This window comes from Vigna radiata, chromosome 5 (genome assembly GCF_000741045.1).
Source record: "Vigna radiata var. radiata cultivar VC1973A chromosome 5, Vradiata_ver6, whole genome shotgun sequence".
Lineage (NCBI taxonomy): Eukaryota > Viridiplantae > Streptophyta > Magnoliopsida > Fabales > Fabaceae > Vigna > Vigna radiata.
Window position 1 is genome coordinate 21,548,566 of NC_028355.1, and position 27,400 is coordinate 21,575,965.

The 27,400-nt window shown below is 33.3% G+C and overlaps 2 protein-coding genes across 3 annotated transcripts; one reads left to right on the forward strand and one right to left on the reverse strand.

The window, feature by feature from the left end:
• The first annotated feature begins 276 nt into the window (after window positions 1-276).
• LOC106759668 (probable inactive receptor kinase At5g67200) lies at window positions 277-3,769 on the forward strand. The gene is made up of 2 exons (XM_014642958.2): window positions 277-1,758; window positions 2,928-3,769. The coding sequence occupies exons 1-2, from the start codon at window positions 354-356 to the stop codon at window positions 3,506-3,508; spliced, it is 1,986 nt and encodes a 661-aa protein (XP_014498444.1). The 5' UTR covers window positions 277-353; the 3' UTR covers window positions 3,509-3,769.
• A 1,420-nt stretch (window positions 3,770-5,189) lies between these two features.
• Window positions 5,190-16,664, reverse strand: LOC106762015 (kinesin-like protein KIN-4A). Of its 2 annotated transcripts, none has more exons than XM_014645691.2 (26): window positions 16,194-16,664; window positions 15,070-15,216; window positions 14,837-14,986; window positions 14,446-14,699; window positions 13,818-13,999; window positions 13,615-13,739; window positions 12,944-12,980; window positions 12,419-12,510; window positions 12,206-12,313; window positions 11,955-12,068; window positions 11,688-11,775; window positions 11,478-11,587; window positions 11,020-11,118; window positions 10,827-10,940; window positions 10,603-10,719; window positions 10,440-10,520; window positions 10,100-10,171; window positions 9,032-9,125; window positions 8,783-8,814; window positions 8,605-8,702; window positions 8,426-8,521; window positions 8,055-8,276; window positions 7,745-7,907; window positions 6,306-6,461; window positions 5,911-6,227; window positions 5,190-5,665 (listed from the first exon to the last, which is right to left on the reverse strand). In XM_014645691.2, exons 1-25 carry the CDS (start codon window positions 16,308-16,310, stop codon window positions 6,012-6,014), a joined length of 3,084 nt encoding a protein of 1,027 aa, XP_014501177.1. In that variant the 5' UTR covers window positions 16,311-16,664; the 3' UTR covers window positions 5,190-5,665; window positions 5,911-6,011. The 2 variants fall into 2 exon arrangements, with proteins under 2 accessions (XP_014501177.1, XP_014501176.1); XM_014645690.2 differs by having other exon boundaries at window positions 11,478-11,590.
• Between the last annotated feature and the right edge of the window lie 10,736 nt (window positions 16,665-27,400).

Below are 27,400 nucleotides of genomic sequence, written 5' to 3' on the forward strand. Positions count from 1 at the left end.
GAGTTCAAAGATGAATAAAAATAGTATAAATAATATATTTTTCATTTTGGAATCAAGGTAATAATAATAATAATAAATAGATAAATAAATATTAATTTTGAATGGAAAAATAGCTTAATATTGTGATGAGAGGAGGAGGAGTTTAGATGTACCTATTTTCACGTGATGTCTGACCTATGTGCTCAGACATCTGCATCCTCTTCTTCTCACCTGTTCTCTCTCTTTTAAAACGCAAAAACTCCATTCCTAGTAGCCAAGCGGAGCGTATCAAATGGACAAATCCCTAATTCCTTTATCAACACACCAAAAACTTCATACACTCTTCGACAACCTGTTCTGAGGTTGCTCCAACAATGTCGAACGCAAACCATCCATTCCCATTACTGTTACTGCTTCTGCTCCTGCCACTGCACGCTTCTTCCTACGCACATTCCTCCCAACTCCATCGTCATATTCCACCGTTAGTTTTCACCGACGCCCACGCTCTCCTCGCCTTCAAACTTAAAGCCGACGTAAACGACCACCTTGACTTCTCCCCCCTCACGCGCGGCCTCCGCTTCTGCACGTGGCAGGGCGTCCTATGCAACGGCCCCAAAGTAGAGCGTCTCATTCTCCAGGGCTTAGATCTCGGCGGCGTTTGGGCTCCAAACACACTCACGCGTCTCGACCAGCTCCGAGTTCTCAGTTTACAGAACAACTCACTCACTGGAACCATCCCGGACCTCAGCGCTCTCTCCAATCTCAAAAGCCTCTTTCTGGACAACAACCAATTCACCGGTTCTCTCCCTCCTTCACTCTTCTCTCTCCACCGTTTACGAAACTTGGATTTCTCTCACAACAATCTCTCTGGACCTATCTCTGCTGCCTTCACTAACCTAGACCGTCTTCACACACTCCGTCTTAGTTATAACGCTTTTAGCGGTTCAGTTCCTCCGTTTAACCAGTCCTCTCTCAGAATACTTGAAATCTCCCGCAACAACCTCTCCGGCGCGATTCCCGTGACGCCGACGCTGTTTCGTTTTCCGCCGTCTTCCTTCGCGTTCAACCCTAACCTCTGCGGTGAAATCATCCGCGTGCAATGCCGTCCTGCGCAGCCTTTCTTCGGGCCCGCTGGGCCACCTAAGACGCCGCTCGGTCAGAGCGCGCAGGTGCACGGCGTCAGTGGCTTAATCAGACAGCCTTACGCGAAGAAGCAGCGCGATCGGCGGGCTGTGATAATCGGATTCTCCGCCGGCGTGTTCGTTCTGGTTTGCTCGCTGGTGTGCTTCGCGGCGGCGGTGAGAAAGCAGAGGAGCCGGTGCAATAAGGACCGGCGGTGCGGGATGATGGCGGCGGATGTGGCAGCCACCGCGGAGGCCGCAGCAGTGATGCGGATGGAGATGGAGAGAGAGTTGGAAGAGAAGGTGAAGAGAGCGGAGGTGGCGAAGAGTGGGAGTTTGGTATTCTGTGCGGGTGAGGCGCAAGTGTATACGCTGGACCAGTTGATGAAGGGTTCCGCGGAGCTTTTAGGGAGAGGGTGTTTGGGAACAACTTACAAGGCGGCTCTTGATAACCGTCTGATGGTGACGGTGAAGCGCCTTGATGCGGGGAAAATGGCTGCCCATGCAACGAAGGAAGTGTTCGAGCGACACATGGAAGCCGTGGGTGGGCTTCGACACTCCAATTTGGTTCCTCTTAGGGCCTATTTCCAGGCCAAGCAAGAGAGGCTCATTATCTATGACTTTCAGCCCAATGGCAGTCTCTTCTCCCTCATACACGGTATGGTACCCCCCTTCTCAAACTCACCGAGTTAGCGAGCGAACCTTCGCCACTCTGACTCGTTTCACCCATTTTAAATAATAATAATAATAATAATAATAATAATAATAATAATAAAATTGTTACATGTGTGTTTGGTGACTACGTTTTATTGATGCTAGCTAAAGATTGCGTTGTGCGTGAAAAGTTTTTGAAATTCTCTTTTGCATGTGATTGCATTTTTGGATTTGATAGCGGTTAAGCTTTTCATCCAGCACCGAGAATCTTGTTGACTAGTGACTACGTGGGAATAGGAATTGCTTTTGTTATATGTGGATCAGTGGATTATTTTAATTTATAATTATTAAAGAAAGCATGGGTCTATTGGCTACTGAATAGTCTTTTTGAATTGTCTGGTCCGTGTCGTTTAGTCAGCTTTCTGTTTTCACCTTTCTTTTTTTTCGGTCCTATGCCTGTGTAAGCGATGAGGACATATGGTATTACTCGAGGAACGCTTTTTCTTTGTAACACCAGCTAATAGATGGCAACGGTGTTTGGACTTTGGCAGTTGGGGCGGGTAGCTTGTTTATTGTATTGGCAGATTCCTGTTGAATTCAGGACAGGTAGATTCCATTCAAAGGTAAAGATGGGCATCACTGTGTGGGGCTGATGATGGTACGTGCATTCATAAACCATTAAGTCTTTATAGCCGTTGAACTGGAAAAAGATCTGACCTTCTTTCTGATTTAGGACTTTCAAAATCACTGAACCCTTTTGGCCGTATGCAGGCGGTGGAACCCAAGGTGGTCGGTGATTTTAAATTTCTGACGTTTATCTAATCACTGAATCAATATACTTCTGTTTTTTTCTGCTTCTATCGCTTGTACTGTATTTCGTCGGTGAAAACTGTGAGATTGGTAAACTGATCTCGGTCAGGCTTCGGTGTTGAATTGAATTTCCCTAGATGCAACCATGAATCAACGACCAATATTTATACCTAACTTAATATTTCTTTTTATCTTTTCTATTAGCATTAGGCTTGATTGTTGCTTTTAATTTCCTATTAGGCTTTGTCTAAATGAGTAATTCAATACATACTTTAATGGAGTGATTCATGCTCAGACGCATAATGAACTAACATAACATTATAGAAGAAATAATCTGTTGATAATTGGTAACTTTTTGTGCAGGATCGAGATCAAGCAGGGCAAGACCATTACACTGGACATCATGCTTAAAAATAGCAGAGGACGTAGCACAAGGTCTGGCCTTCATCCACCAGGCATGGAGACTGGTCCATGGCAATCTTAAGTCCACGAATGTTCTTCTTGGACCTGATTTCGAGGCTTGCATCACAGATTACTGCCTCTCCGTTTTGACACACCCATCCACATTTGATGAAGATGGCGATTCAGCAGCGTACAGAGCTCCAGAGACTCGCAACCCCAATCATCAGCCAACCCACAAATCCGATGTTTATGCCTATGGGATTTTGGTGCTTGAGCTTCTGACTGGGAAATATCCCTCAGAGCTTCCATTTATGGTTCCTGGTGACATGTCAAGTTGGGTGAGGTCCATCAGGGATGACAATGGGGGCGAAGATAGCCGAATGGACATGCTTCTTCAGGTGGCTACAACTTGTAGCTTGACCTCACCGGAGCAGAGGCCAACTATGTGGCAGGTCTTGAAGATGTTGCAGGAAATCAAAGAAATTGTACTGTTGGAGGATACCAGTGAATTGGAACTGCGCAGTGGTGATTCCATGCCTTAGTCTTATTCTATTTTATTTTTCCAAAAATTTTCGGTTTAATTATGTGATAAACTGTGGATAGATGGAAAAAATATTAGTAAAGTGGGGTAAAAATTTAAGAAAGAAATCCATAAATTATACTTTGTTGTACTACTTAAATAGACTTTACCATCTTGGTAGATTGTGGAGGGTGCATAACGTCCCATTTTGGGCTTGTATATTGCTGCTGGGTTGTCCAAAGTGAAGTTTAGAGTAAATATTTTTCATTCTTTTTTTTCCAGAGTTTTTGTTTAGTCGTATATGAAACTCTACCTAAAAGGCTATCAATTAAGGGATGATTTACCTAAAGGACTGGGGATTCACTACCTGCCATTTTCAAATGACTTAGCCAGTCAATGGTCAATTTATATAATGAAATTGTTGGTTGTTGTAACATGTCTTTGAAATTGTGAAATTTGTTTTTTTTTATAAAATGATAATTCATCGCTCATTTCAATCCCTCCTGAAAATAAGGTTTGTTTCTTTAAATTAAAATGAAATCAATTTTCAGTTATTGATTCACAATTTTAGTACTTGCACTTTTAGTATTTTTGTTCCATACTTAAAATTATATTTTTAATCCAGTATTTATTTATATGTTTATTGATTTTTATATTTTAAAAAACTAAACTTTAATAGTACTTTAAAAATTGTACGGTTTGGAATTTAAATAAATTAAATTAAAAAATAAACCGCTTGTATAATTAATAATTAAACTACAGGTATGATTTTTTTTTTTTTAAATTTGTAGGGCAATATAAAAAAAATTATAAAAAAAAAAAAAAAAAACAACTTCTCTTGCCTAATTTACATAAACGAAAATGATAGAAGTTTGTAAATATCCCTATAAATATCACGAATTTGCTTGAAATTGGTTAAATGTTGTGATACGTCTAAATTGAAGATGACGACCAACATGTTTTGGAATGATGCGGAAACCAAAATGTGTAATGAATTGGTGAAAAGTTTAAAAGAAGACGACGAGCCTTAGTTGGTCGTATCGTCAACATAATGAGAAACATTTGTGTCGGATAACCTAGATGATGTGGGCAAGTATGGCAGAGGAACTGACATGTTATATGCAAGATGTGACACCTCACGTTTGCCTTAAATACTTATCATACCAGATACCAATTTTTAATTGAGAAAAGTTATTTTGACACGCATGTTAAAAAAAACATGGATTTGACATCAATTTTAATAATATAATAATAGTTTTTATAATTTTAGATTAAAAAATAATATAATTATAATTATAATATTATTATTTGAGCGTGTCATATGAATGTATTTTGTCTTCTTCCTGTGTCAAAGTACCAGCGCTCTTTTTAATTTGATGAAAAGTCACATCACAGTTATAAGTTTATAAGGAAAACAAAATAATGCCTTCTAAAAATAATAATTTCTTCTAAAATGTCTTAACTCATCTTAATAGTAGTAAGAGGACTAGGGTTGACTTATCCAAGCCCAACATGTAATCAGTCCCTTACACACCGATTAAAATGCATACATTTTTTTTAAGAAAACTTATTAGACTTCTCACAAATGTAATCCTTAAAATTTACTAGTAAATTGATCTTTTAATATCTCAATTCAATTCAGTACGCGTAGTAGGAGGTTTACGATAAGATGAGACAGTAGCTTACGTTGTTATAATACAATCTGTATGGTAAAATATTTTTCAATATAGCAGCTAATGTTCTTTACACACACGAAGCACTAGGGAACTAAAAAACTACAGGAATTTCCTTCTGTTATGTGCCAAATGCTACAACATAGAACCTATAAACAAAAATCAATTTTCTTAACACAATAGGACCGTAAGAGCTTGCAATAAAGAATAACATACACAATAAGCTTCCCAAGACTTGACAAAAAATTCTTTCTTTTTGTTTCTTGTACTGTTAGTATGAACAGACAATTTTCCAAGATAGTTTGTCTGTCCAGAATCTACGATTGTCTTCAAGCAAGCGACATCTTCGTTTTTCATTATTAGGGTAGCTCTGTCCAAACATTACATTGCAACATACCTCCAAGATGATCCATATGCACAAAATTATGGCAAAATTTCCAAGATCTGGACAGCATTATTCAAGACTGGCAGGTATATACATTGCTTCAGCAACCAATTATATTACACTGTTGCAAGAAACCATGAATGTCAGATCAATACCATACTAAACTTTTTTGGATAATAATGTTCGAGTTATATATAACTAATAATAGCACAGAATATAGCAAAAATGAAAAGTTGAAAGGTCGGGTATGTATTCGTTTAAAGAATATTGGACTATACAAGTTTTCGAGACCACGGGTTTGGCAGTGGTTTGCAAGAAGTTTTAACAGAAGACAAATTTAAAAAAGAATGGTCACCACTAATTTACCTGCACCTAGTGCTCTGTTATTTCCAATGCCACGTGTCTAGGATAATTCTTGTGGTTCGAAAAATACCGAGCCACATGAATAGGGCTGATCCTAAAACAGATCACCTGATACGTGGCAAAGCCTGTGAGCGTGGTTTTGTTCTCATGATCGTCTCATCACTATGTCGTATCCATTCTGAAAGTCTCCACGGTTTCTGCCATTTCCACTTGAATTGTAGCAGCCACTGATGATGACTTCTTTTCCACCTCCATAACTTTCCAGAAGCTTGTCCTACCATTGCTAGTTTTTTCATTGACAGGTGTCCGATGGGTATCATCTACATAAACAGTAATTTCACAACCGTGCCCAATAAAAGCCGTAAACCGATTCAAGTGAAGAATGAAGATTAGCTTACCCTTCTACCATGATCTACAAATGCTGCCGATTCCCTCACCAACCCATTGGCAACCCCTGGCGTGTATTTTAGCTGTTTAGGCACTGGCATAGACATTGGAGATAAAGGCCCTTTCATGTCATCAGCTTGTTGTTTCAATGGATTAGGGGAGTCACCCTGTTGAAGTTGAATGATGATAAATTAAGTAGCTAACTACTTGCAAAGGAAGCAATAACTAGATAACCACTGCTATGATATACAAAAGTAAAATAAAGCAACCAAAAGTTTGCTGCAACCATCACAAAATATCAGCTGCAATTCATCAAGACAATAATTAGCAGAATCCTAATGGAGGAGACAGTTCTGACTTATGATAAAGTATGAAGCTATTAGAAAATCCTCAATTATAGTTTAAGCAATGTAACATGATTGTCCTTTGCTACTACTAATTACTATAAACCTTAAAATTATACTAAATAGATGTTAACCTTCAACTTAAATTCATTTGTAATCAAGCACCGAAGGTCTTGTATACAGGTAACAGAATTATCGACGAAGTGTAAGCCTAAAGATCAAAGAATCTCACTATTTTGGTTTGCTTCGATTACTGGGCTTGATTCTACTAGTTCAAGAAATTACTAGACTTGATATTTGAAGGTACAAGGATTAGAATTAGCCAGTTGTTACTTCTGTTCATATTATAGACCTTAGAAGATTTTTGATAATTTTGTCAAGGTTTAGAAGGTCAAGTGGTGAGGCATAGTCGGTTGAGTTAATGAGGAATTGAGAATAAGATGGAAACTTTGGTCAAGCTTTCCACTTGTAAAACAACAAATAGGGAGTGGCTGAAAGTGGAATAAACTTTTCTTTGACTCTATCCAGCCAAATAATATTTTGTCTCTCCTTGTCACCAAGAGGTATGATGAACTAACGACCTTTTATGTCGATACCCAATAACTGAAGAACTTAAGGTACGCTAACAGAGTTAATACTGCTATAAGCCTAATTTTTTTTCTTCGACTTCGCTGCCTGGATCCGACTCTTTGACAGACAACACTACAATTATTATTCTGTTAAATCCCAGTGGTTTTGGCTTGAATCTACTCTAGAACCCATCAAATCCTAAATCCAAAGTTTGCCGACTGCTTACAGCCGGGAGCACCACTCAAAATCAATAACTAAGCACAAAAATGTAAGAGTTCAAGTACCTCTGTTCCCTAGTTATAGGCTTAGTTAGCAGAGGACTCAACAATTAGTTATATATTTATTTTAAACCATATTTGATTCTCGCTTGAATCTGTTATAAAATCCATCCAATCCTAAATCTAATTTGCACTGTTCACGTCGAGGGAGCAGCACTCATTCCATATTTAGGCACCGAAGTATATCTCCAGAATGTCTCCCAAAATCACAGGCTTCTTATTGGCATATGATGCCTCACCGAGTAGCAATAGTCTTACCGAAGGTGGTGTAGCCAGTGTGCTTCCATTAGCTTGTTCTCTCACTTTTAGTTCCTTCTCAACTTCTTTTCTCTTCATCTCACTTTGCCGTAAGAGACCAACGAGTTCTTTTATTTGATCTTTCATTTCCCTGATCTCCATGTCCTTCTCCCAGAGTTGGCACCTATTGTCAACACAGAAATTCATAACGGTATACAGTATCACAATTGTGCCTTGTTCAATTAGAAAATTGTTTAGTTATCTTATTTATAGAGAATTGAAAGAAAAAAATACAATTAATGATCGAGAGAAAAGGTATAGGTTAAAGGACCTAGCATCTGCAACAGAATTAAACATATATTGAAGCAAATTCTTCGCTTCTCCCATTGAACGCAATTGATTCCAGCGTCCACGATTAGAGAAGGCCCTTTCTCGTTCTTCTGCCTCAGAAAGTTGAGAAGCCATTGCAACAAGTGAATTAGATGATATACTTAGCATGTTCTCAAGTGAAGCTATTCTGGCCATTCTTGCATTTGGTGACATGGAGGATGCCCTGGGAAATACAATTTTAAAAGCAGCCAGGAAAACACATGTTATCCATCATATATTCTATGCATCACTACCTCAAAGATCAAATATTTTTGAGAACTTAAGGGGAAGACTTGATAAATTAAATTAACTTTTTTTCAAAAGAAATAGTACCTGGCAAATCCATTCTTTCTCGGAGGACTGAGACCCTTTGCAGCAAACTCATTTACTTGCTTCAGCATGGCTAGTTCATCTGCAAGGGCAGCTCTCCTGAAGATTGCACCATAATATTATAGACTATCCAATATAAATCAATCAGAAGCAAAAATAACTACTGGACGTGTGTTACATACACTTGGCTCTGTTTCTCATACTCAAAACGGACTTCGTGCTCCTTTACCATAACTTCTAGCTCATGATCAAGCCACCGTTGTAAAGACTTCTCATTGCTCTAAACATGAAGCTCAAAAACTTTGTTAAGACCACATGATACTAAAGCAAATCTAAGAGAAAGAAGGAGAGCTCATTTACCTGACCATTTGTTCCACTTCCATTCGTTGTAACTGAAAGATGAAAAATAATTAGAAAAATAACAAAAGGGTAAATGCAATGATACTACCATGCAATTCATTAGTGGACTGTTTTTTCTATTTAGACATTTTAGAAGCACAACACATTTAAGCCACACCTGATTCTTTTAATATCCCATACGGATGAAAATATAAAAATTTAAAAATAAGCATCGTCCGTCCATGTAAAAAAAAAAAAAAAAAATCACACCTGAAGTCTCTCGGCCGGAAGTTTTACGTGCTTCTAACAACTCCTTTAACCTCTTGGTAGCCATCGCAGCTTCTTCAGTTTTTCTCTGAAGAACCTGAAATATATACACACTTTGAATCAGTCTTGACAATCACAAAAGTCAACAATAACATCAATTTGTGGTTCTGTGAATCTTTTCCTTTTTCCTATACAAAGAATTATGCACTTTTTAGAGGAAAAGGATAAACGGAAGAATTTGCCACGTGTCTATTCGATTTACAATTTCAAATCACAAAAATAGAAAGATGTTTTATTCAACTTAAAAACAAGAACTGAATTTCTGTATATAATTTTAAGATCGAGTAAACATTATGAAATGCATGCATTCAACATATTTTTTAAATATGATTTATTTTGGGGAAGACGTTTTCGAAGATAGTGCGTCAGTTTCCTAAATTTGCTCATGTTACCATCCTCACATGTAACCTATTTGGAATAATATTTTGCAAATAACTACGCATTATTGATTAAATTAACTGACACGATACCATGCAACAGCAATTTGGTTACCTTGGCAATTCGTTCCATCTTGCGGTTCAAGAATAAAGACTTCGATGCATTATAGCATACTTTCTTTTCTTTCCATTACCTTTATTTGAATAAAAAGCTCAAACATAAAATAGAAAGGCAGACTTTAACAGTCTCTTGGTAATTAACACGTGCCACATGCAAAAAGTTCCCTTACTCCCTGCTAAATAAAGCCACTGGGTAGACCGGGGGGAACTGTCCCACCAGTTTCCTCAGTGATATTTATCCATAATGTAAACAAAATCATCATTCTTGAAGATTAAAAATTATTAATAATTTGAGGTAAGCAATTTTCTCAATATCAAAGTTCAACGCACATATTAAATACTTGCAGAGGAGTAAACACTTAGGGGAGGCCAGCCTATAAACGCTTAAAAACCACTCGAATTTGCCAAACATATAAAAACTCAATTTCATATCGCATATTAGATTAATTTTATAATGAAAAGCAAAACCATTATCTAAAACATAGTAGCAATGAAACAACTTATAAATACTTGCCAATTTCTGCCGCTGATTTAAAGCTTGCAGCTTGTGTCTTTCATACTCATTTCTTCTTCCCTCTTTCTTTAACTGTTTTGCAAAGAAAAAGTGATCAATTATCATGTTTACAGTAAATATATGAAGTGATCATGGCCTCTACATCTAATTCTTTATTTGTTATTTGCAAACTTTTGAGTAGTCAGGTCTGAATCTTTAAATTATGCATGAGTTGATGTTTATTATTTTACAAAGAAACATCAAATTAGTTATGGAGAAAATATTTCAATTTGGGAAAAAAAAAATAAAGCATTTTAAGATGTTTATTCAGTTAATTGAAAAAAGAAAAAGCTTGTCATACTTGCAACAACTCTTTCTCTCTTGAAGCCTTCCACTGCCGAAACTGTTCTGATTCTTGTTTTATCCTTTGCTGCAATTGAACCTGCAATATTATTCAGGTTATAACAGAGATAATATATTAAGAGATTTTTATAACCTTGATTTGAAGAAATACAACAGTCAACCTTTTGAGCCTTTATACACTGTATTTCATCTTGCAGTCTCTTTGCTGCTTCATCACTTTTTTGCTTTTGCTTCAGAAGCTGGACCTGACTCTCCTGCTTCTTCTTCAGATCCATAATCTTTTGGGCAGGGTTTTGAAAATTTTTTCGTAATTTAGAATATCTTTCAATTTAAATCTGGAACCGAATAAATTTAAATATTAATGCGAAAATTGAGAAGGAGGCACCTGTGCTTCAAGTGCTTTCAATTTTTGTGCGTGAATATCCTCTAATTTCTGTGTTTGTCCATCAGAATTGGCAGCGAGATTTTCAACTTCTGCCAAAAGACAATCTCTCTCTCGCTGCATTCATAAATCAAGTGCATAAATCAATATAATTTTTTAAGTAGCGTAAAATAAATTTGCATTACTTATATCGAACCTGCACTACTCTCTTCTCATCTTCCAATTCCGTTATCTTTCTACCAAAATGTTGCTTGAGTACTTCGGCATCAGATATTCCAAAAAGCTTCATCTCGGACTACCCAGATGTCAATACAAAAATTTAAATTAATAAAATAAAATACGCGACAGGTGAAGACATGGAAGAAATTTCTAAGAGAGCATAATTATAACGTTTGTAAAAGAAACATTTTACAGCTTTAGTGATATGTTTTTGCTTTTGTTTCGCATAACAACCTTAAGAAGATATGTGCCTTAGTTACAAAAAAAAATGGATTCAAGTATAACACAAATGGGAACAGTATTAAGCAGCAGAAATAAGTTTCTCACAATAAGGTTAACAAAATTATAGAAAAGTTGCTCATGGTTCATAAAAATACACCACTGATTGATGCATAGTGTGTCACGGGTATGTATTCACATAGACATTGCAACAACCTCTTTCTGCTGCAAGCGTTTATTCAATTCATGTAACTCTCTATCCATACTATTCTGCAGAAGTGTGTGCTCCCACTCTTTCGCTACTTCTTCTATTTCCCTAGAATCACCTGCTAAAATTGCAAATAGAACCGTCAATCATTGCAGTTCAAACCACATTTGACTAAATAGCAGCAACAATATTTTAGAAATGCCAAAGAAGAGGCTTACCCACTGTTTCACTCATTGGATACTCAGCTTCTATGATAGGTAAGCTCCTCTTAATTGCATCAGTCTTCACAATGTATGTGTTACCATCCTGGAAAATAGTTTTAAACCACGCATGCATACATTATCAAGCCAATATCCTGAACTCACTTCATTAAGTGGACTGTAAATACCAAGATGAGATGAAAGGACAGACATCCGCATCAAAACAGAAACTGAGAAAAATATCCTTAGTTAAATATGAAAACTAAGACAAAGTAAGAGACATACATAAGCTTCCCTTTCACCTGGTTCTACAATAGAACATCTACTACGGTATTCATGAAGTTCACGGCAAAGATCTTCATTAGCAGCTTCAAGCCAAGCAATTCTTTCCTTAAGGACCTACATGATAAGTTATAAAATTATTATATTTATGATAAATGCAAATCATCCATGGTACTACTAACCCATTATAGGAAGTATATTGAAGTAATCAAGACATCAATCACTTAAGATTGAAGTTAACTGGATCCAACTACCTGAACTTCCTCATAAGAGCCACCAGCTCGAGAACAAAGTTCTGCCTGCAAATACTCTAGCTGTTGTCGCATTTTTAGCATCTCATTGGACATGGGGTCTCTATTGATCTACAGAAGAATCAATGAGCAAACATAAATCAAAATAAAATTATCTCAATTTTTCCAAAAGAAAAGAACAGATTTTTTATTATTTTTTTTTTTGCAGATACTTACAACAGGCTTATTTTGGATATTGCGTGCACGATTAGCGTACTTCAAAGTGTTAAGGGTTTCCTCAGCATTAATATCAGCAGGACTTATGCAAGCTGACAGAAATATCGTTTTACGTAAGAAGAAGAAGAAGAAATTAACAGCGGCTTCTATTAGATGCAACACGAAAGGTTTGGACGAAATCGGTAAAACAGAACAGAGCATCATTATTCTTTCCATCAATCATTTATTACCAAAGAGGAGATGCAAGAACTTCAAATCTGCTGAAAAATAATTATTTCCAGAGTAGGGAAAAAGTTTGAAAATGAAAAACATAAAATCATAGTTTATGTGTTATCATGAAATTTGTTAATAATTTATAACATATCAAGCCACCCTGGAATATTAAGATTAAAGAATTTAAAAAGGCTAAAAAACAGATTGGCATCCTGAAGATTAGAAATGTTTCTTTGGAGCCAAATGCCGCTTAAGATACCCAAGAAATGTAGGAAGTTATTGGAATACAAGAAAGAAAGAGAAACAACTAACCAATCATGACAGTTCTGCTGTTACCTCCTAGTGAATCCTGCAGAATCATTTAACTTTCATCTTTAAATATAAAATAATTAAACTAAAGATCAAAGAATGAAAACCAAATGCAAAATACTTTACATACATATTTACTTTATATTGTCTTGTTTTATTACCAATAATTATTTCTTTTCACAAAAGCAATTGTAGTATTTCAGTTGAGAATCACCCAACATACCACTTGACCAAGGGACGGAAAAGGGACATAATTCGGGATAAAAGCTCTCAATTCTGTTAGAGAGGAAGTGGAGGGGTCTAACAAAATGAGCGCTGTCATAAGGGCATTGGAGATGGAGGACTTTTGAATCATGCAAGGGAACGATAATATGAAAACAATAATATGAAAATGGAGTGCTAGGGGAAGGGGGCTTCATATTTTGTGGAAAGATTTGGGGTGTTGGCAGAGGAGCCTTCTTTGGTATATTGTATTCTTACAGAATTTCCTTTCTGCAGTATTTGTTTAAAGCTCCTGCTGTGAAAGAGCTTCCTATGAAATTATATGTTGATGTTTTTTGAGAAATGACAAATAGAGGGCACAGTGATTATTATCCAAACATACTACCATATACTTCATAATAAAGAAAAGTGAGTACAGAAAACTGAAAGGCGTGTATATAAAGATATCAGACCTGCAGAAGCCTAGTAAGTTTACTATCCCTATAAGGAACATGAGCACTTTCCTTTCGCTTCTTTTCATCACCAAGTGCACTAATAACATTGCCAAGGGCTAGAAGGCCTTTGTTAATGTGAACTCCTGTTTGAAAGATCAAATGACTGGTGAGTATGTTTTCTCAAAAACATACTTAACTTGAAAAAAATGTCCCAAACTAACCTTCCTTAAAACGCAGACCATCAGATCCTGTTCTTTTAGCTCGTTCTGATCCAGCAAGATCTACTAAGTGTAACTTGGCACAAAGATACTCTTCATTCATGGTATCATTTAAACCGCTATCACCAGGAATATTCAGCTTTCGCATTTGTTCTAGGGTGATGGTGAAGATGGCATGAGATCGACTACACAAAAAGAAGAATAAGTAATAAAACTCCAGTAGAATAAACAGGAACAGCCGTTTAAGGGAATTTTTTTTTTATCATAGACTACTACCAGGAAGTAAATTTTTTATACTCTGATGTAAAAGTCTTTCACACTATCATTCAATCACATACTGTTGTGTATAATAAGTTTATAGGCTTTTATAACAACTGTTTTTAAAGTTATAAAAACGATAATTTATGTTTGATTGACAGTGTCAGATTTTTGAATTTAGTGCATAGAAATTTAACTAGCTAATCACTAGTAACCAGAAATCCAAAAGTTAAAACATTTCTTACATGGCTTATTACAAAGTCAGCCTTACTGTAAGATGCTTAAAAACAGCCGGTACACTTTAAAGGTGTATCCAATTTCATCATTTAGTTATAGGGTAGTTCAAAGAAGAGAAGAAAAATGAATCGTCAACCTGGATTGGTTGTTCATATTTGTGCTCCCAGTTGCCCTGCTCAATGATCCCTGTTCCAGGCAAGCAGCCATTTCCTTTAGTGTTGTAACACTGACTTCAGTGGATCCTGCAAGGGTGATGACACCATTTGATGTCTCACGAATTTGTATTGGTGGCTTCCCAGGAGAGGTAATTTTTCCTGAATGTCCATTTGCAGTTTCTGGTTTGTTCATGGAGGAGGGATCCAGCAAGTCTCTTACTTCTTCTTTAAGAATCTTTTCACAATTAAAGGTTGTTGTCAAATACTTAATCTAAATGTTTTTTAACATAAATTTTTTATTAGCTTCGTTAACTAAAGAACAATCAAATTATGAAAGTCATGCTGCAAACAGTAATGAACTGATCAACAAACCTCAATAAAAGACACATGCAACTGAAAATCAATTTGGTGCTTTAGGATCCCAATTTTGCTAAACAAAACGTTCATAACTTGAGGTATTATTCCTGTTTGGCAACCATCTTTAAAGCCAGTTCCCATGGTGTACGTTTTCCCAGAACCTGTCTGCAGTAGACTGAAACTGTAAAATGCAAAAAGAGACCATTGTAGTGGCATGTAACTTCCGTTCACTTTCATAGTAACTATACCTGACCATAAGCGAGAACGGTAGCGTTATATCCTTGAAACAAACCATCAACAAGGGGAGCAACACATTCTTCAAACATGGCACTTGAGGGAGAACCAGTGCTTCCATAAACATGATCAAATGTAAAGGAGTGAGCACCAATTTGTACCTGTATTACGGTGACAATTATTAGCATATGATTCCCCAGCCAAATTTTTAGCCACTTAAAAATAATTTTGTTATTATTATTGGGTGCATTTTCCGACTTGAAAATAAACCATACGCAGTTTGGGTCTATGCAAATATGTCAATTACACTGAACGCTAGCTGCTAGATTTCTTTGAAAATAAGAGAATGACTGACATATTCCACTGTAATAGCTTTATTAATAAGAAGAAGACGAAATTAGGACCTACTATTACAGAAAAAAAAAATGAAGATGATAATATCAGACACGATACATACAGTGCAAATTTAAATTGGAAACCGAGAAAAAGGCAAAAAATAATGCAGCAAGCAATTGAACCGAGGTTCTGATGACACAGAAACTGTAGAGCTATTTTTATTTCCTAAATCTCCCTGCCTTGCTAATGAATCATGTTCAATTAGTGTGCCTTATCAAAGTTGTAAAGAATTGGTGAATTATTATCATAATACACACACATATGTGTACTGTTTAAAACACTGTATCTCAGTAACTGACGGGTTATGGATCGTACGAAAAAAAGGTGAAACTGTAAAACTGGATAAAAAGCCTTCTTCTCCTTCTCTCATTGAAAACACTAGTCGAAATATAGTTACCAAAAACAAACCCTGTCTATTTCCTCAAAATAACGTTTCAGAAACTTACGAGTCAAGCCTAGGCTAGAATGTCAGGAGTCAGAAATAGACACAAGTCAAATATCCAAATTAGGTAAGTTTGTCAGATCACAAACAAAAGTAATTCCAATTCCAAACTCTGTAACACATGTTTGCTAACGTAAGCAGTTTCGGATCCAGATCTCTCGCGTAAGAGGAAATTAATAGTAGCTAGACAGCGGAACACAAACAGTGTCGACAGTCAACGACAATGCGCCCTGTTCATTTTCACATTCGCCAATGGCGAAGTTTAAACGACAGCATTGAGCTGAGAGTGAGTAAGTGAACCTGCGGCTTCCCAGAAACGACGGTGACACAATCTTTGCATCCTTGAAGCTTCTCATCGGCGATGAGTGGCCGAACATGGACCGCGACCTTAACGCAGCAATCTTCCCCTGCTTCCATGGGGAAGCAGCGTTGTAACAGAGAGACGCAGAGGTAGAGCGAATCGGAGATGAATTCGGTTGCTCGAGAAAGAAAGTGTGAAGAAGAGAGAGAGATTGAGAGAGAGAGAAAAAGAGAGTGTGTTCTCCGACAATGTTAGAGAGAGAAAGCAATATAATTAGAAGTGAAGAGAGAGGGCGTGTGGGAAAAAGGGTAGTTGTGGAAACGAAAGGATCTCATAAGCGAGCCGCGCCTGGCATCTGTAAGAACAACAACCACCATCATTTTCCCTTCACCTTCACTGCATTGTGGTCGCGTGCTTTCAACCTTTTCTCACCTTCTTTCCCAATTTACCCCTCCACAACGACCCTCTCCAACTGTACTCCCGCATCACAAAGTTTCTATTCACGCATTTACCATTTTACCCACACCTTCTTTTTCTTAATGACCAAACAATCATTTTAGTGTATGAAAGCGTATTTAATTGTCCCATTAATAGTACGTCCAACTAAAAAGCTATTGAATACCTGTTTAACTAGAAGAAAAATGAAAGAAAATGCCAAGAAAAGAAAAAGAAATTAAATAAAGCGAAAACTTGTCCCTTAAAAAAAATAAAAGTAAAAAAATATAACAAAAAATTAAGTAATTATATAATTACAAAATTATCCATATATCTATCATAAAAAATGTGATAGACAGTTTTGAAAAATCCTAATTCATATATACTTTGACTCATTTTTGTTATATCTAGTTAAAAAAATTAAAACATATAAAATTAAATGAAATGTGATATTTTTTTTATTTGCTATGAAATATGGAAAATATCTTATTTATCCGTATTTTCTCATTCTACATTTTCCTTCCAACAGACCATTAAGCTAAAATAATGGTTTACTCTACTAACACGTTTTTTTAGCGTTCTAGTTCTAGTTAGAAGGAAGCAATTTTTTACTTACATCTTTAAAAATCTGTGTTTTTTTTCGAAAAAAGTTATTTCTTAACAGAAAGTCAGGCATTAATTATAAGTAGTTAACCGATTAAACTCTTTTGACAGATAATGCTTCATATATACACTTGCATTAGACAAGCTTACCTTAATTTTTTTTAATAAATAATATAGCAATGAAATACCTAACTGTATATATATTTAAGAGAAATGGTGACGCGCAAACATTTTATGTTATTTATTACCAAACTAAAGAAACTCTTGATTTGTTATTAATATACCCAAGTCGGGGGTATATTTATAGTTATTCTTTTACTTTTGAAAAAGTTATAAAAAAAAAAAGGAGAATATTGGATGTGGTCCAAATTTTAGAAAAAATGGTGGATGAATTCACCTAATTTTTTTACATTGAAGAAAATGAAAAAGTAAATGAAAGGAACAGGGGTTGAAAAAGATGAAGGGAGAGAAAATGGAAGAAAGCTAACGTAATCTAGTTGGGATGTGGATTTGAGAACAAAGGTAGGAAAAGGAATAACGCAACGCACAAAGCCACGTGACGCGGAACCACATACAGACACCATTATGGAGAGAAAGGAGGGAGGTTTGCGTCTTTGCCGGTACCCAGTCATCGTCACTCACGTCCACATTTCACAGGTGCCATAGTATATATGTACATCCTTCTCATTTTTTTATTTTTTATTTTTTATTTTTTCTCTCACTGTCTTTGCATGGTGAAAAACATTTTATGCTTTTCTCATCCTACTTCCACGCACTTGTGTTATATATGTCCCCAGATTTTTCTATCGCAGAATCTGGGTACACGTTAACATGTACATGCTGGTACATTTTTAATTTGTCTTTCTCTCATTAATGAATTTATTTTTATTTTACGAGTAACTCTACAAATGTGCCAATTTTTTTAAAGAAAAATATTTTTTATAATATTTTATTTCATTCAAACAAGATTGCCTCTTATGAAAATATAACCGGTTTTCTTTTCATTATCGTTTAATATTTTTTTAGAAAATAAAAAACAATATTTTTTTTTTACTTTAGTAACATATCTATAAAAAAATTTATTTTACTTTTTATTTATATATATATTTCAAATAATATAAATAAAGAAAAATAATTAATGTTATCTTGAAGCTTTAAAATCAACATTTAAATAGTAACAGAAAGATTTAAAAATGAGGATACTTGAAAATAAGACAAAGAATTGTTTCCCGTCAAATTAACACGAGCACGGATTAAGATTCATATAAGTTGAAAATATTTTAAATAATTTTTTATATTTAATATTTCAAATATCAAATCTTACATGTTAGAAGTATATTTTGTTAGTATTTTTAGAAACAATTATTTACACGAATCAGACATTATAGACAATAATAAAGAAAAAAAATGTTCAATAAAATAAATAAATATGACGTTGTTGTTTTATAATTTAATAAAGAGTAGTTACTTCATAAATTTACATGTAGCTTCTATGAGAAACGATGTAGTTTTACTTGAGCACTAAGATTACCATTAAAGATATATTTAATGTATTTATATATTAGAGTTAAAATTTGGGTCAACTACTGCCAAATGATAAAATTGTTAAAATAAGGTTAGTCAAATATTCACCTTATAAAAATACGTATATTAATTTGAGTTAAACAATTATAACCTTTGTTGTCTGATCTAAAATGGGTTTTTTATATTATAAAAATAAAACATTATTATTCTTTTAAGTACCTAATCTTATAATCTTAAGTGCGTACTCTTCACAATACTTTATCCGTTTTTTATAATTAAATTTTGAGATACTAAATTATTATAAGATTATAGTGTTCCATTTTAACTTATTATAATACGATATACTCTTATATAAGATTTTACCACATTCGTTGGATCTAGTGACATATTTTCACTGCAATCAATCTTATCCCGATTTAAACAATAAAAAGAAAAAAACTTCAGTACAGGACCGATCTGGACAAAAAGATTTTATGATAGTAAAGGTTGTAATTCACGGACCATTTAAAAAATAGATTGAATTAATTTATCCTTTTTAAGTGACTTGATAAAAAAATACCGAACTAAACTCATCTTATTCTTTTTTTTTTTACAATTTAAAGAAAAAAACATTTATAATAAAAAAAAAAATTGATTATCTCTTTGGAAAACCAGAATAAAGTTACATCTAAAATGACATTATAAGAGGGAATGTAAAAATATTTTAGGAATAGATTATAGGTGGGTTATGTTATATTTTGAAAAGGGTTAAATATGTTTTTAGTCCCGGGCGATTTTAGTTTTAGTCTCTCTTTTAAATTATAGTACAATTTAGTCCTTCAACTTTAGAAAACATGGTTTTAGTTTTTTTTATCAAATTTTTTTAACTTTATTTGTTATTTTAAGTACGTTACATTATAGCATTTAGATTGTTTACACTGTTTGACACATTATAGCAAATAAAACTTAAAATTGATAAAAAAGACAAAAACCGAAGTTTTTTAAAGTTGAAGGATTAAATTGTACTATAATTTAAAAAGAGGAACTAAAACCAAAATCACCCCAAAATATAGAGACTAAAAACATATTTAACACATTTTGAAAATGTGATCTTAATTACTTTTTTTTATTTTATTTCCGATCCAGGTAAAGCAAGAGTATGATGTAAAAGGTTTGGATTGGGATAACACATTGGGCACATCCAGCTAGGTTAGTGTCCTGCATCACATGGCTCAAAGCTAAGTCTCAATAATATGGTGGGGCCCCTGTGATGGACCCCACAATCTGTGGCAGTGGCAGCTCATAAATTCATCTTTGTAGTGTGCCACTTTAAGCATGGTGTCACCCTCAACCCTCGCTCCTCTATGTATACCTGTAAAACCAGCTCATTTTCTCATCCTTTATTATTCCACACGTAATATTCAACAACAATTAGCATACCCAACAAATACACTAGAATCACCTAAGACATAAAAATCCCAACGGTTCTGTTCCAACACCGACCAATATAAAACTTTAGTCATACAACGTCTACGTCGCTATTATTTCTACGTATAAAGAAAACATAAAATTCAGTCAATTTTTGTTGCTCATTGCTCATTTCCTTTATACATCACATGCTCACAAGTGGAAAAACACATCATTTTCATTACACAACTGTCTTTGCTTATTGCTATGTGACACAGATTATTTCGGCACGTACGCAAGTAACGTTGTTGAATGTCTGGTAAATTTATATTCAGGAATGAACTTCCCATGTATAAGAATACTATTCCTATACGCGATGTCTGTAAATTTATTTTTAGTTTATATTTTTTAAAAAGTTAATTTTCACTGTAGGCATCTATTAATAAAAGTTTAAATGTCCATTTTTTGAGATAGAAGATCACAAACAAAACTTTAATTCTTGAATTCAAAAACTGTCTTTTGGTCTTATATTCAGTTTTTATTTTAATTTCTACGCTAAAATTGTGTAACATTATCTTTTTTTTTTCAATTGATAATTATAAGCAAATTAGACGTAAGTTGGGAATATAAGATAAGTTGAAAATCTGAATAAAACATATATCTGGATTGGATGACTCCACTTCATCACCATTATCTCGTCTCCGATACCACATATCTGATATTCCATTGAATTGTTTGCAACACATTAAATTAAAAGTTCACCGTGCACGTCGCAGTAAGCATACATGTGCCTCTAATATGGATTCAAATATAAATTAGTTTAAGCATTTGAAAATTGAAATTAATTTAATAACGTAAATCATATATTAATATGGATTAGAATTGTTTATCTCCATTTTATGTTTTTTCTTTTTTCTCTAAGAAAATTATTTTCCACATCATTGATATATGAAACCTAACATCAAATGGAATTTAACAATGACTTGAATTGGAAAGAAAAATATTGGAGGGAGAGAAGGAAGTAAAAAATAAAGACAAATGATTTTAATTCAGTTACATGCATATTCAATTTAGTTCCATGTATGCTGCAAATTATTGGATGAATTCTCGTTTATTATTACTATTTGTGTATATACTTTCATCAAAATTAGATATAACAAAAGGAAAATTTATTTGTTCAATGCAGATTAAAAGAACTTATGAGTTATATCATTTATAATAGATGTGTTGTCAACAAATTTATAATTAATGTTTCCATGTTAATTTTATATATAGTTATAGTAATTTTTTCTTTTATTTATGGCAAAAATCCAGAGATAAAATATTGATGTCATAAGATCAAAATTAGAGTTCTAATTACTATTAAATTTATAAAATTCTCCTAAAGAGAAAATTTAATTTTCTATCAAAACTCGTGTATGTTTTTATTATATTACAAATATATCATTTTATAGGATGGATTAAAGAGAACCCGTAGAATTCAAAAGATTTTTTAAAATCATATCATTTCTCCATTCTTTTCTTCACGTAGATAGACTTAATGCAAGAGAAACATTATATTCAATTAAATATTTGTCTTTTATCGATTTTCCTTTCAAAACTAAAATGTTTGCAAAAACAATTGATTAATTGAAATTATTGAAACATCTTATAAATAACTTTTTCCCTTGTTGTTGAATGAAAAAAATAATATAATATTTGAACAGTCATTTTCCATTATCATTTATTTATTTTTCTTTGTCAGTCACTTTTTTTCTCACTTTTTCCTTTTTTTCTCTTTTAATTTATAATCTCTTTTTCTTTCAACTCTTCCTCTCTCTTTTTTTTTCTTTAAACTCATCCTCTTTAATTTATTTTTCTCTTAACTCCTTATCTTTGTTTTCTTTTTCTCTCAATTCCTCCTCTATGCTTTCTTTTTCTCTCCACTCGTTGTTTTCTTTTTCTCACAATACATATTTTTTTTATTTATTTTCTTCACTAATTTTTGTTTTTTCATCTCTCTTTCTTTCACCACAGTATGAACATATATTTTTCAATATTCACAAAAAAATATTATTTATTTTTGTACCAATGTTTCTTTTCTTTCATTTTTCTCATAAATCTCTTTCAATTTCCTCTCCACATGCGAAACAATTTGTAATAACCATTGGGTTGAGGCACAATTTTATTACTAATATTTGTCATGAGTCTAAAAAATACAAACATATAGTTATATATATATATATATATATATATATATATATATATATATATATATATATATATATATAACTCATTTAATATCGAGAGATAAAATTCTAATACCAATATGAGAATATAAGTAATAAGTCATAAAATTGACAAATTGTTCTATAGAATCAAAATTAGATTTTTTATAACTTAGAACTCCACAAAAACTCTCATAAATAAAGAATTTAATTCTCTAATAATATATATATATATATATATATATATATATATATATATATGTATATATAATATCCAGTAATATTGTATTTAATTTATACTATATAAATTATTATTTTCTATATTCAATTAAAAGATAAAAATTAAAAAAAAAAAAAAACTCAATACATCTCCAAATATCATATCATGCTTAAACTTAAATGATTTTAAATAGAAAATATTATAACGCAGCTATATTTTTTAATGGTTTTTTTTCTTGTTATTTGGTAAATTTCTGTATGGTATAACATTAAGATAACTTTGATTAATTAAGGTGTATTTTCTTATCTTTGGTTGCAACACAATGTTAGTCAAATAGAACTGTTAATAGACACAAATGAACACAATTTTCTGACTTTGTTTTCGGGTGCATGAACCACTTCACTCAAACAGAGTAAATTATGAGCTGCTACATAATCAAATATATACAAATTTAATGATAATACAACATTAACATTTTGCACAAGAAACAGGGCTAAGTTTTATAAACAGAGGACCTCTATAAGCAAATAAATAAATAGTGACTTTCATTTTAGGCTTAATACCACTTTTGGTCCTTAGTTTGGGAGGTTTTGTTCAACATGGTCCTACTATTTTTTTTAGTAACAATTGATTCCACTTTTTGGAAAAATTGTTTAATTGACTCCTTTTTGGTTACGACATTAATTTTCTGACGGTGCTGGTTATGACGTCAATAAGTTCTTTCATGCATTCACCTATCTAAATGTTATTTTAACATAATGTTATGTTAAAAATCATGTCATCATCGTATACAATAAGGACTATAATAAACAATTTAAACTTGAATATGGGACCACTATGAACAAAAATGACTCAATTGAACAGTTTTTTCAAAAGGTGGGATCAATTGTTATGAAAAAAAAAAGATAAGACCATATTGAACAAACCCTCCCAAACTAGGGACCAAAAGCGGTATTAAACCTTCATTTTAATAGTATTTGACATGTATATGCTTTAAATATACGATTCACACAGCTTACTCTGTGATATAAATACATGCTTAATATGAAACTTATTTTTACACAATCATTTAATTATTTTACCATCTCACCTTATTTATTAATACGAAGTCTTGATAAGGTTAATTTATCAAATATAAAAAAACATACCTATGCTATACTTAAATACGTGTAAATCAAACTCGCCCAAATGATACTTCCTTCTGCGAGACCAATAACAAATTCACGATAATATTATTCACTGTTTATATATATATATATATATATATATATATATATATATATATATATATATATATATATAAAAGATATTTACGTTTTTATAACTACTTTACTTTACCTTTAGAACGTCTTATGGGTGAAAAAAATATAATTATTCATTCAGCATATGCATATTCACTTTTAATTTTTTTTACGATTTACATGCATGTTGAGCTATTGATATAATGTCGTTGCTTTAATAATGAGATGATTGAAGGTAATTTGATGATGTATGTATACATTGAATTATTCAGCAATGAAGTTGTAGTGAATTTGAGTAGATAGAGACTAAAATAATGATTCTTATTATGAAGAGGTCGAAGCAAAGTTTCCAATGAACGCATGATTGTGGTGGTGAGTGCGTCTTACATATATTTTAGTAGAGATAATGAAATTGAAGAAAATTGATTTTTTGACATACTTAATTTTTTATATTTATTTAACATTATTTTTTATTTTTTTTATATATTTTTTAAAAAAATATAAAACTTTACGCTTGCAGTGAATACTGGTAGAAGAGTTTGGGAAGGAGAAATGTAGTTGTAGCTTAGTCGTTGATAGAAGATTTTGGATTATTTTATTGTTGAATGAGAAATGGGAGAAAATGACCTCTCCTCTGTTTGTGGGTTTAATTTTATGTTCATGTGGTGGTGGACTGCAAGGAAAGCAAAGGTATTTTTGTTTTGTGCCTCCTTTTTTTTAGAAGGAAGAACAAAGGGTGGGTGCGTAAAAACCCCAACCTCAAGCTTCCCTCCAATCTAACCTAACTTTTCATTCATTGGATTTTGGCATCTCAGAAACAATTAAGAAAGCAACCTCATAGTGGTCCCCATTAACTGTTTATCTCAGCTTCCAACGTCCTTTTTAGCTCTTCTAGTTAAATCCACACATGCAAGTAACATCACCTCAACTTTGTCACAGTGTTTCTTCTTGGTATCTCATTCTAAATGGAAAATCTACACAACTGTAATCACATTTCCGCTCAAAACATACACACCTCTCTATTCATTTCTCATCAAAACCTTCACCAAACCAACTCTTTTGTCCTTAATGCTCACTAAACAACAAACCAAACTCTCTCTCTCTCTCTTCGGTTCCAAATCACTCTTACACCACTCATGCACTACTTCATTTCATTCTCCACCAGTTTCATTATCAACTATTTTTATCCCCTAATAACTCCAATATACACTTGCTGCAACAAAATAAGTTTCTACAATCATTGTCAGTTGGATGAGACGATATTATCTCCATTTTAACTTCATTACCGACAATTTTTCATCAACACTTCTTAACTTTGATATCTGTTAATCAGCTTTACTTCTCAGATTGCTAATACGAATTAATTAGCTTCCTATCTTTACAAAATCAATCAATTTGGTTCGTGTATTGGGTAATTATTACTGTCAAGTTTGGTCTCCAAAACTTAATTTCTGTTGCCTATTCCGGTGCCTCGTAAAATTCATTAGTATGTAATGATGTCAATTATTACAATAATTAATACCTGTCAAAGTTATGTATTAAGATGACTCTCACTGAAGTTCGAGGAATTAGCATTAAAATATAATCTTCAATATTTAATATACAGATCACGAGTCACAACTCGCTGATTAATTAGGTCTATTATGGGTTTCGATCAAATTAAGTTTAAAATTTTTTTTATGTGGGTCAAATTTTAATCCATTTATTTAAATCCGATTCATGTAAGTTGAATTCATAGTGAGTGTTAAGACTTTGCGTACCAAATCATTTCAAGTAATAAAACCGATAACACCGAATATCGTTTCCTAAGAGACTCGTTTCACTAGACAATCGTATAATTTCTAACTAACTTAGATTAAAGAATGCTTCCATAATTTGGCTTTTAATGAAATTAAAGTAAACATGAAACATAAATGATAAAAGTGATATTAGGTACTCAAACACTTGGAAATGAAATATTAGAAATGATATGGAATGGTATTGTTGGGGTATGATTTCACCTACTTCACTCTTGTGTATAGAAAATCACTTCCTCTTCATTAATATATCAATGTCAATTTACTAATTTACTCAAACCCCAATCCCTCCAATCCCTTGGTAAAAAGAGCCTAGGCTTCCTCATTGAGCTTCAATCCCTTGAAAAACCTAACAATTATTTCTGCATTAAGAAATGAGATTTTAAGACAACCAAAGGTCCTAGTTCTATCCCTAGATATTATTTCCTTTAGGTGTTTAACCCAAGTCCAGATTTACCCAACATTTTCCAATATCAAGCAAACCCTAAAATCATGTCATAGGTAGCAACTTCACAACAAGCATTAAGAGAATGAATTAAACACTAAAAATCAATGAAAGAGACATATATTCATTCAAAACAAAGGAGTTTTACATTAGAGTTAAGTGGCTACATCAATCCCCCAACTACAATGAAACTAGCTCTCCATGAATGGAGAGCTTAAGCTTACAACAATGGTGGAAATGGAAGAAGAAATAAGACCCAAGGATGAAGAAAGATTGTTCCCACAACTCCTAGCTCGCCTCCAAGATCTCCAAAAGAGAGAAGACGTGTCTGGGTAGCAAAAGATCCCTAACTCTTCACGCCTTTGAGTTAAACAGGGCAAATATGCCAAGTCAGCAAAGTTGGTGCTCAAGCCCCCAGAAAGAGGAGCGCTCAGGCACGCGTCAGTCAAACTCTGAAATTGGTGCTCTGGCGCTCAAGCCCCCTTAGGCCAGGGGGGCCCGAGCCTGACTTCAGCAGAATTTTGGTTCAACATTTTTGTTCTTCTTTCTGCTTTATTTTGGTTCCAGCACCTTCTTTTGATGCAAATTCTTCTTCCAATTACATTAAGCACATAAAAACAGGGGTTAGTGGTCAAAATATCTCATTAAAGCTTAAGGTGCAATCACTTAACAAACTAAAAGAAAACTAGGATTTACAAGGTAACAAGTTAAGAAGGAGTTGATATTTTCTTTAAATTCAATACTTAAATCATGGTAAAATAGGCCATTATCAGTGGGCTGGGTTGGCTCACCAATCCACCTACCTAATTTTATTTTATTAGAATTTAATTTTAATTTTTTATAAAAATATATTTATTATTTTCTTTTGCTTGAAAATATTATTTAAGTTCCTTATTTTCAAAATGACTTAAACACCTATGTTGAGAGTGAAATTTGGGATGAAATTTGTTTAGATTTGAATTATGAAAAAATTTTAATCTTTTTTTTTATTTAGAAAAAATTATAATTAAGTGAGTCAGTGAATCAACACGTTTACCCACCAATCCGTAATGGGTCAAGCTGGATTGAAATTTTTCTGACTTGTTAATAAATGAGTTGAGTTGAATTGTTTCAATAAATGATCAACCCTTGATAGACCGAGTCGAATTAAACTGAATGATTTGTTTTGAAAACACTAATAATATAATCTTGAAAATAACTCTATATATAACTAAAATTTATCGATTTTACAGAGATATTTTTATTATAAACATTTATAGTAGCAATATATATATATATATATATATATATATATATATATATATATATATATATATATATATATATATATATATATATATATATATATA

Coding starts and splice junctions, on each gene's coding strand:
- LOC106762015 (XM_014645690.2), bottom strand. CDS start 16,310: ATGGAAGCAGGGGAAGATTGCTGCGTTAAGGTCGCGGTCCATGTTCGG. Junction 12,981..13,614: donor AACTTACTAGGCTTCTGCAG/GTCTGATATCTT, acceptor ATGATTCTGCAG/GATTCACTAGGAGGTAACAG. Junction 10,521..10,602: donor AGTGTATAAAGGCTCAAAAG/GTTGACTGTTGT, acceptor ATAATATTGCAG/GTTCAATTGCAGCAAAGGAT.
- LOC106759668 (XM_014642958.2), top strand. CDS start 354: ATGTCGAACGCAAACCATCCATTCCCATTACTGTTACTGCTTCTGCTC. Junction 1,759..2,927: donor TCTCTTCTCCCTCATACACG/GTATGGTACCCC, acceptor CTTTTTGTGCAG/GATCGAGATCAAGCAGGGCA.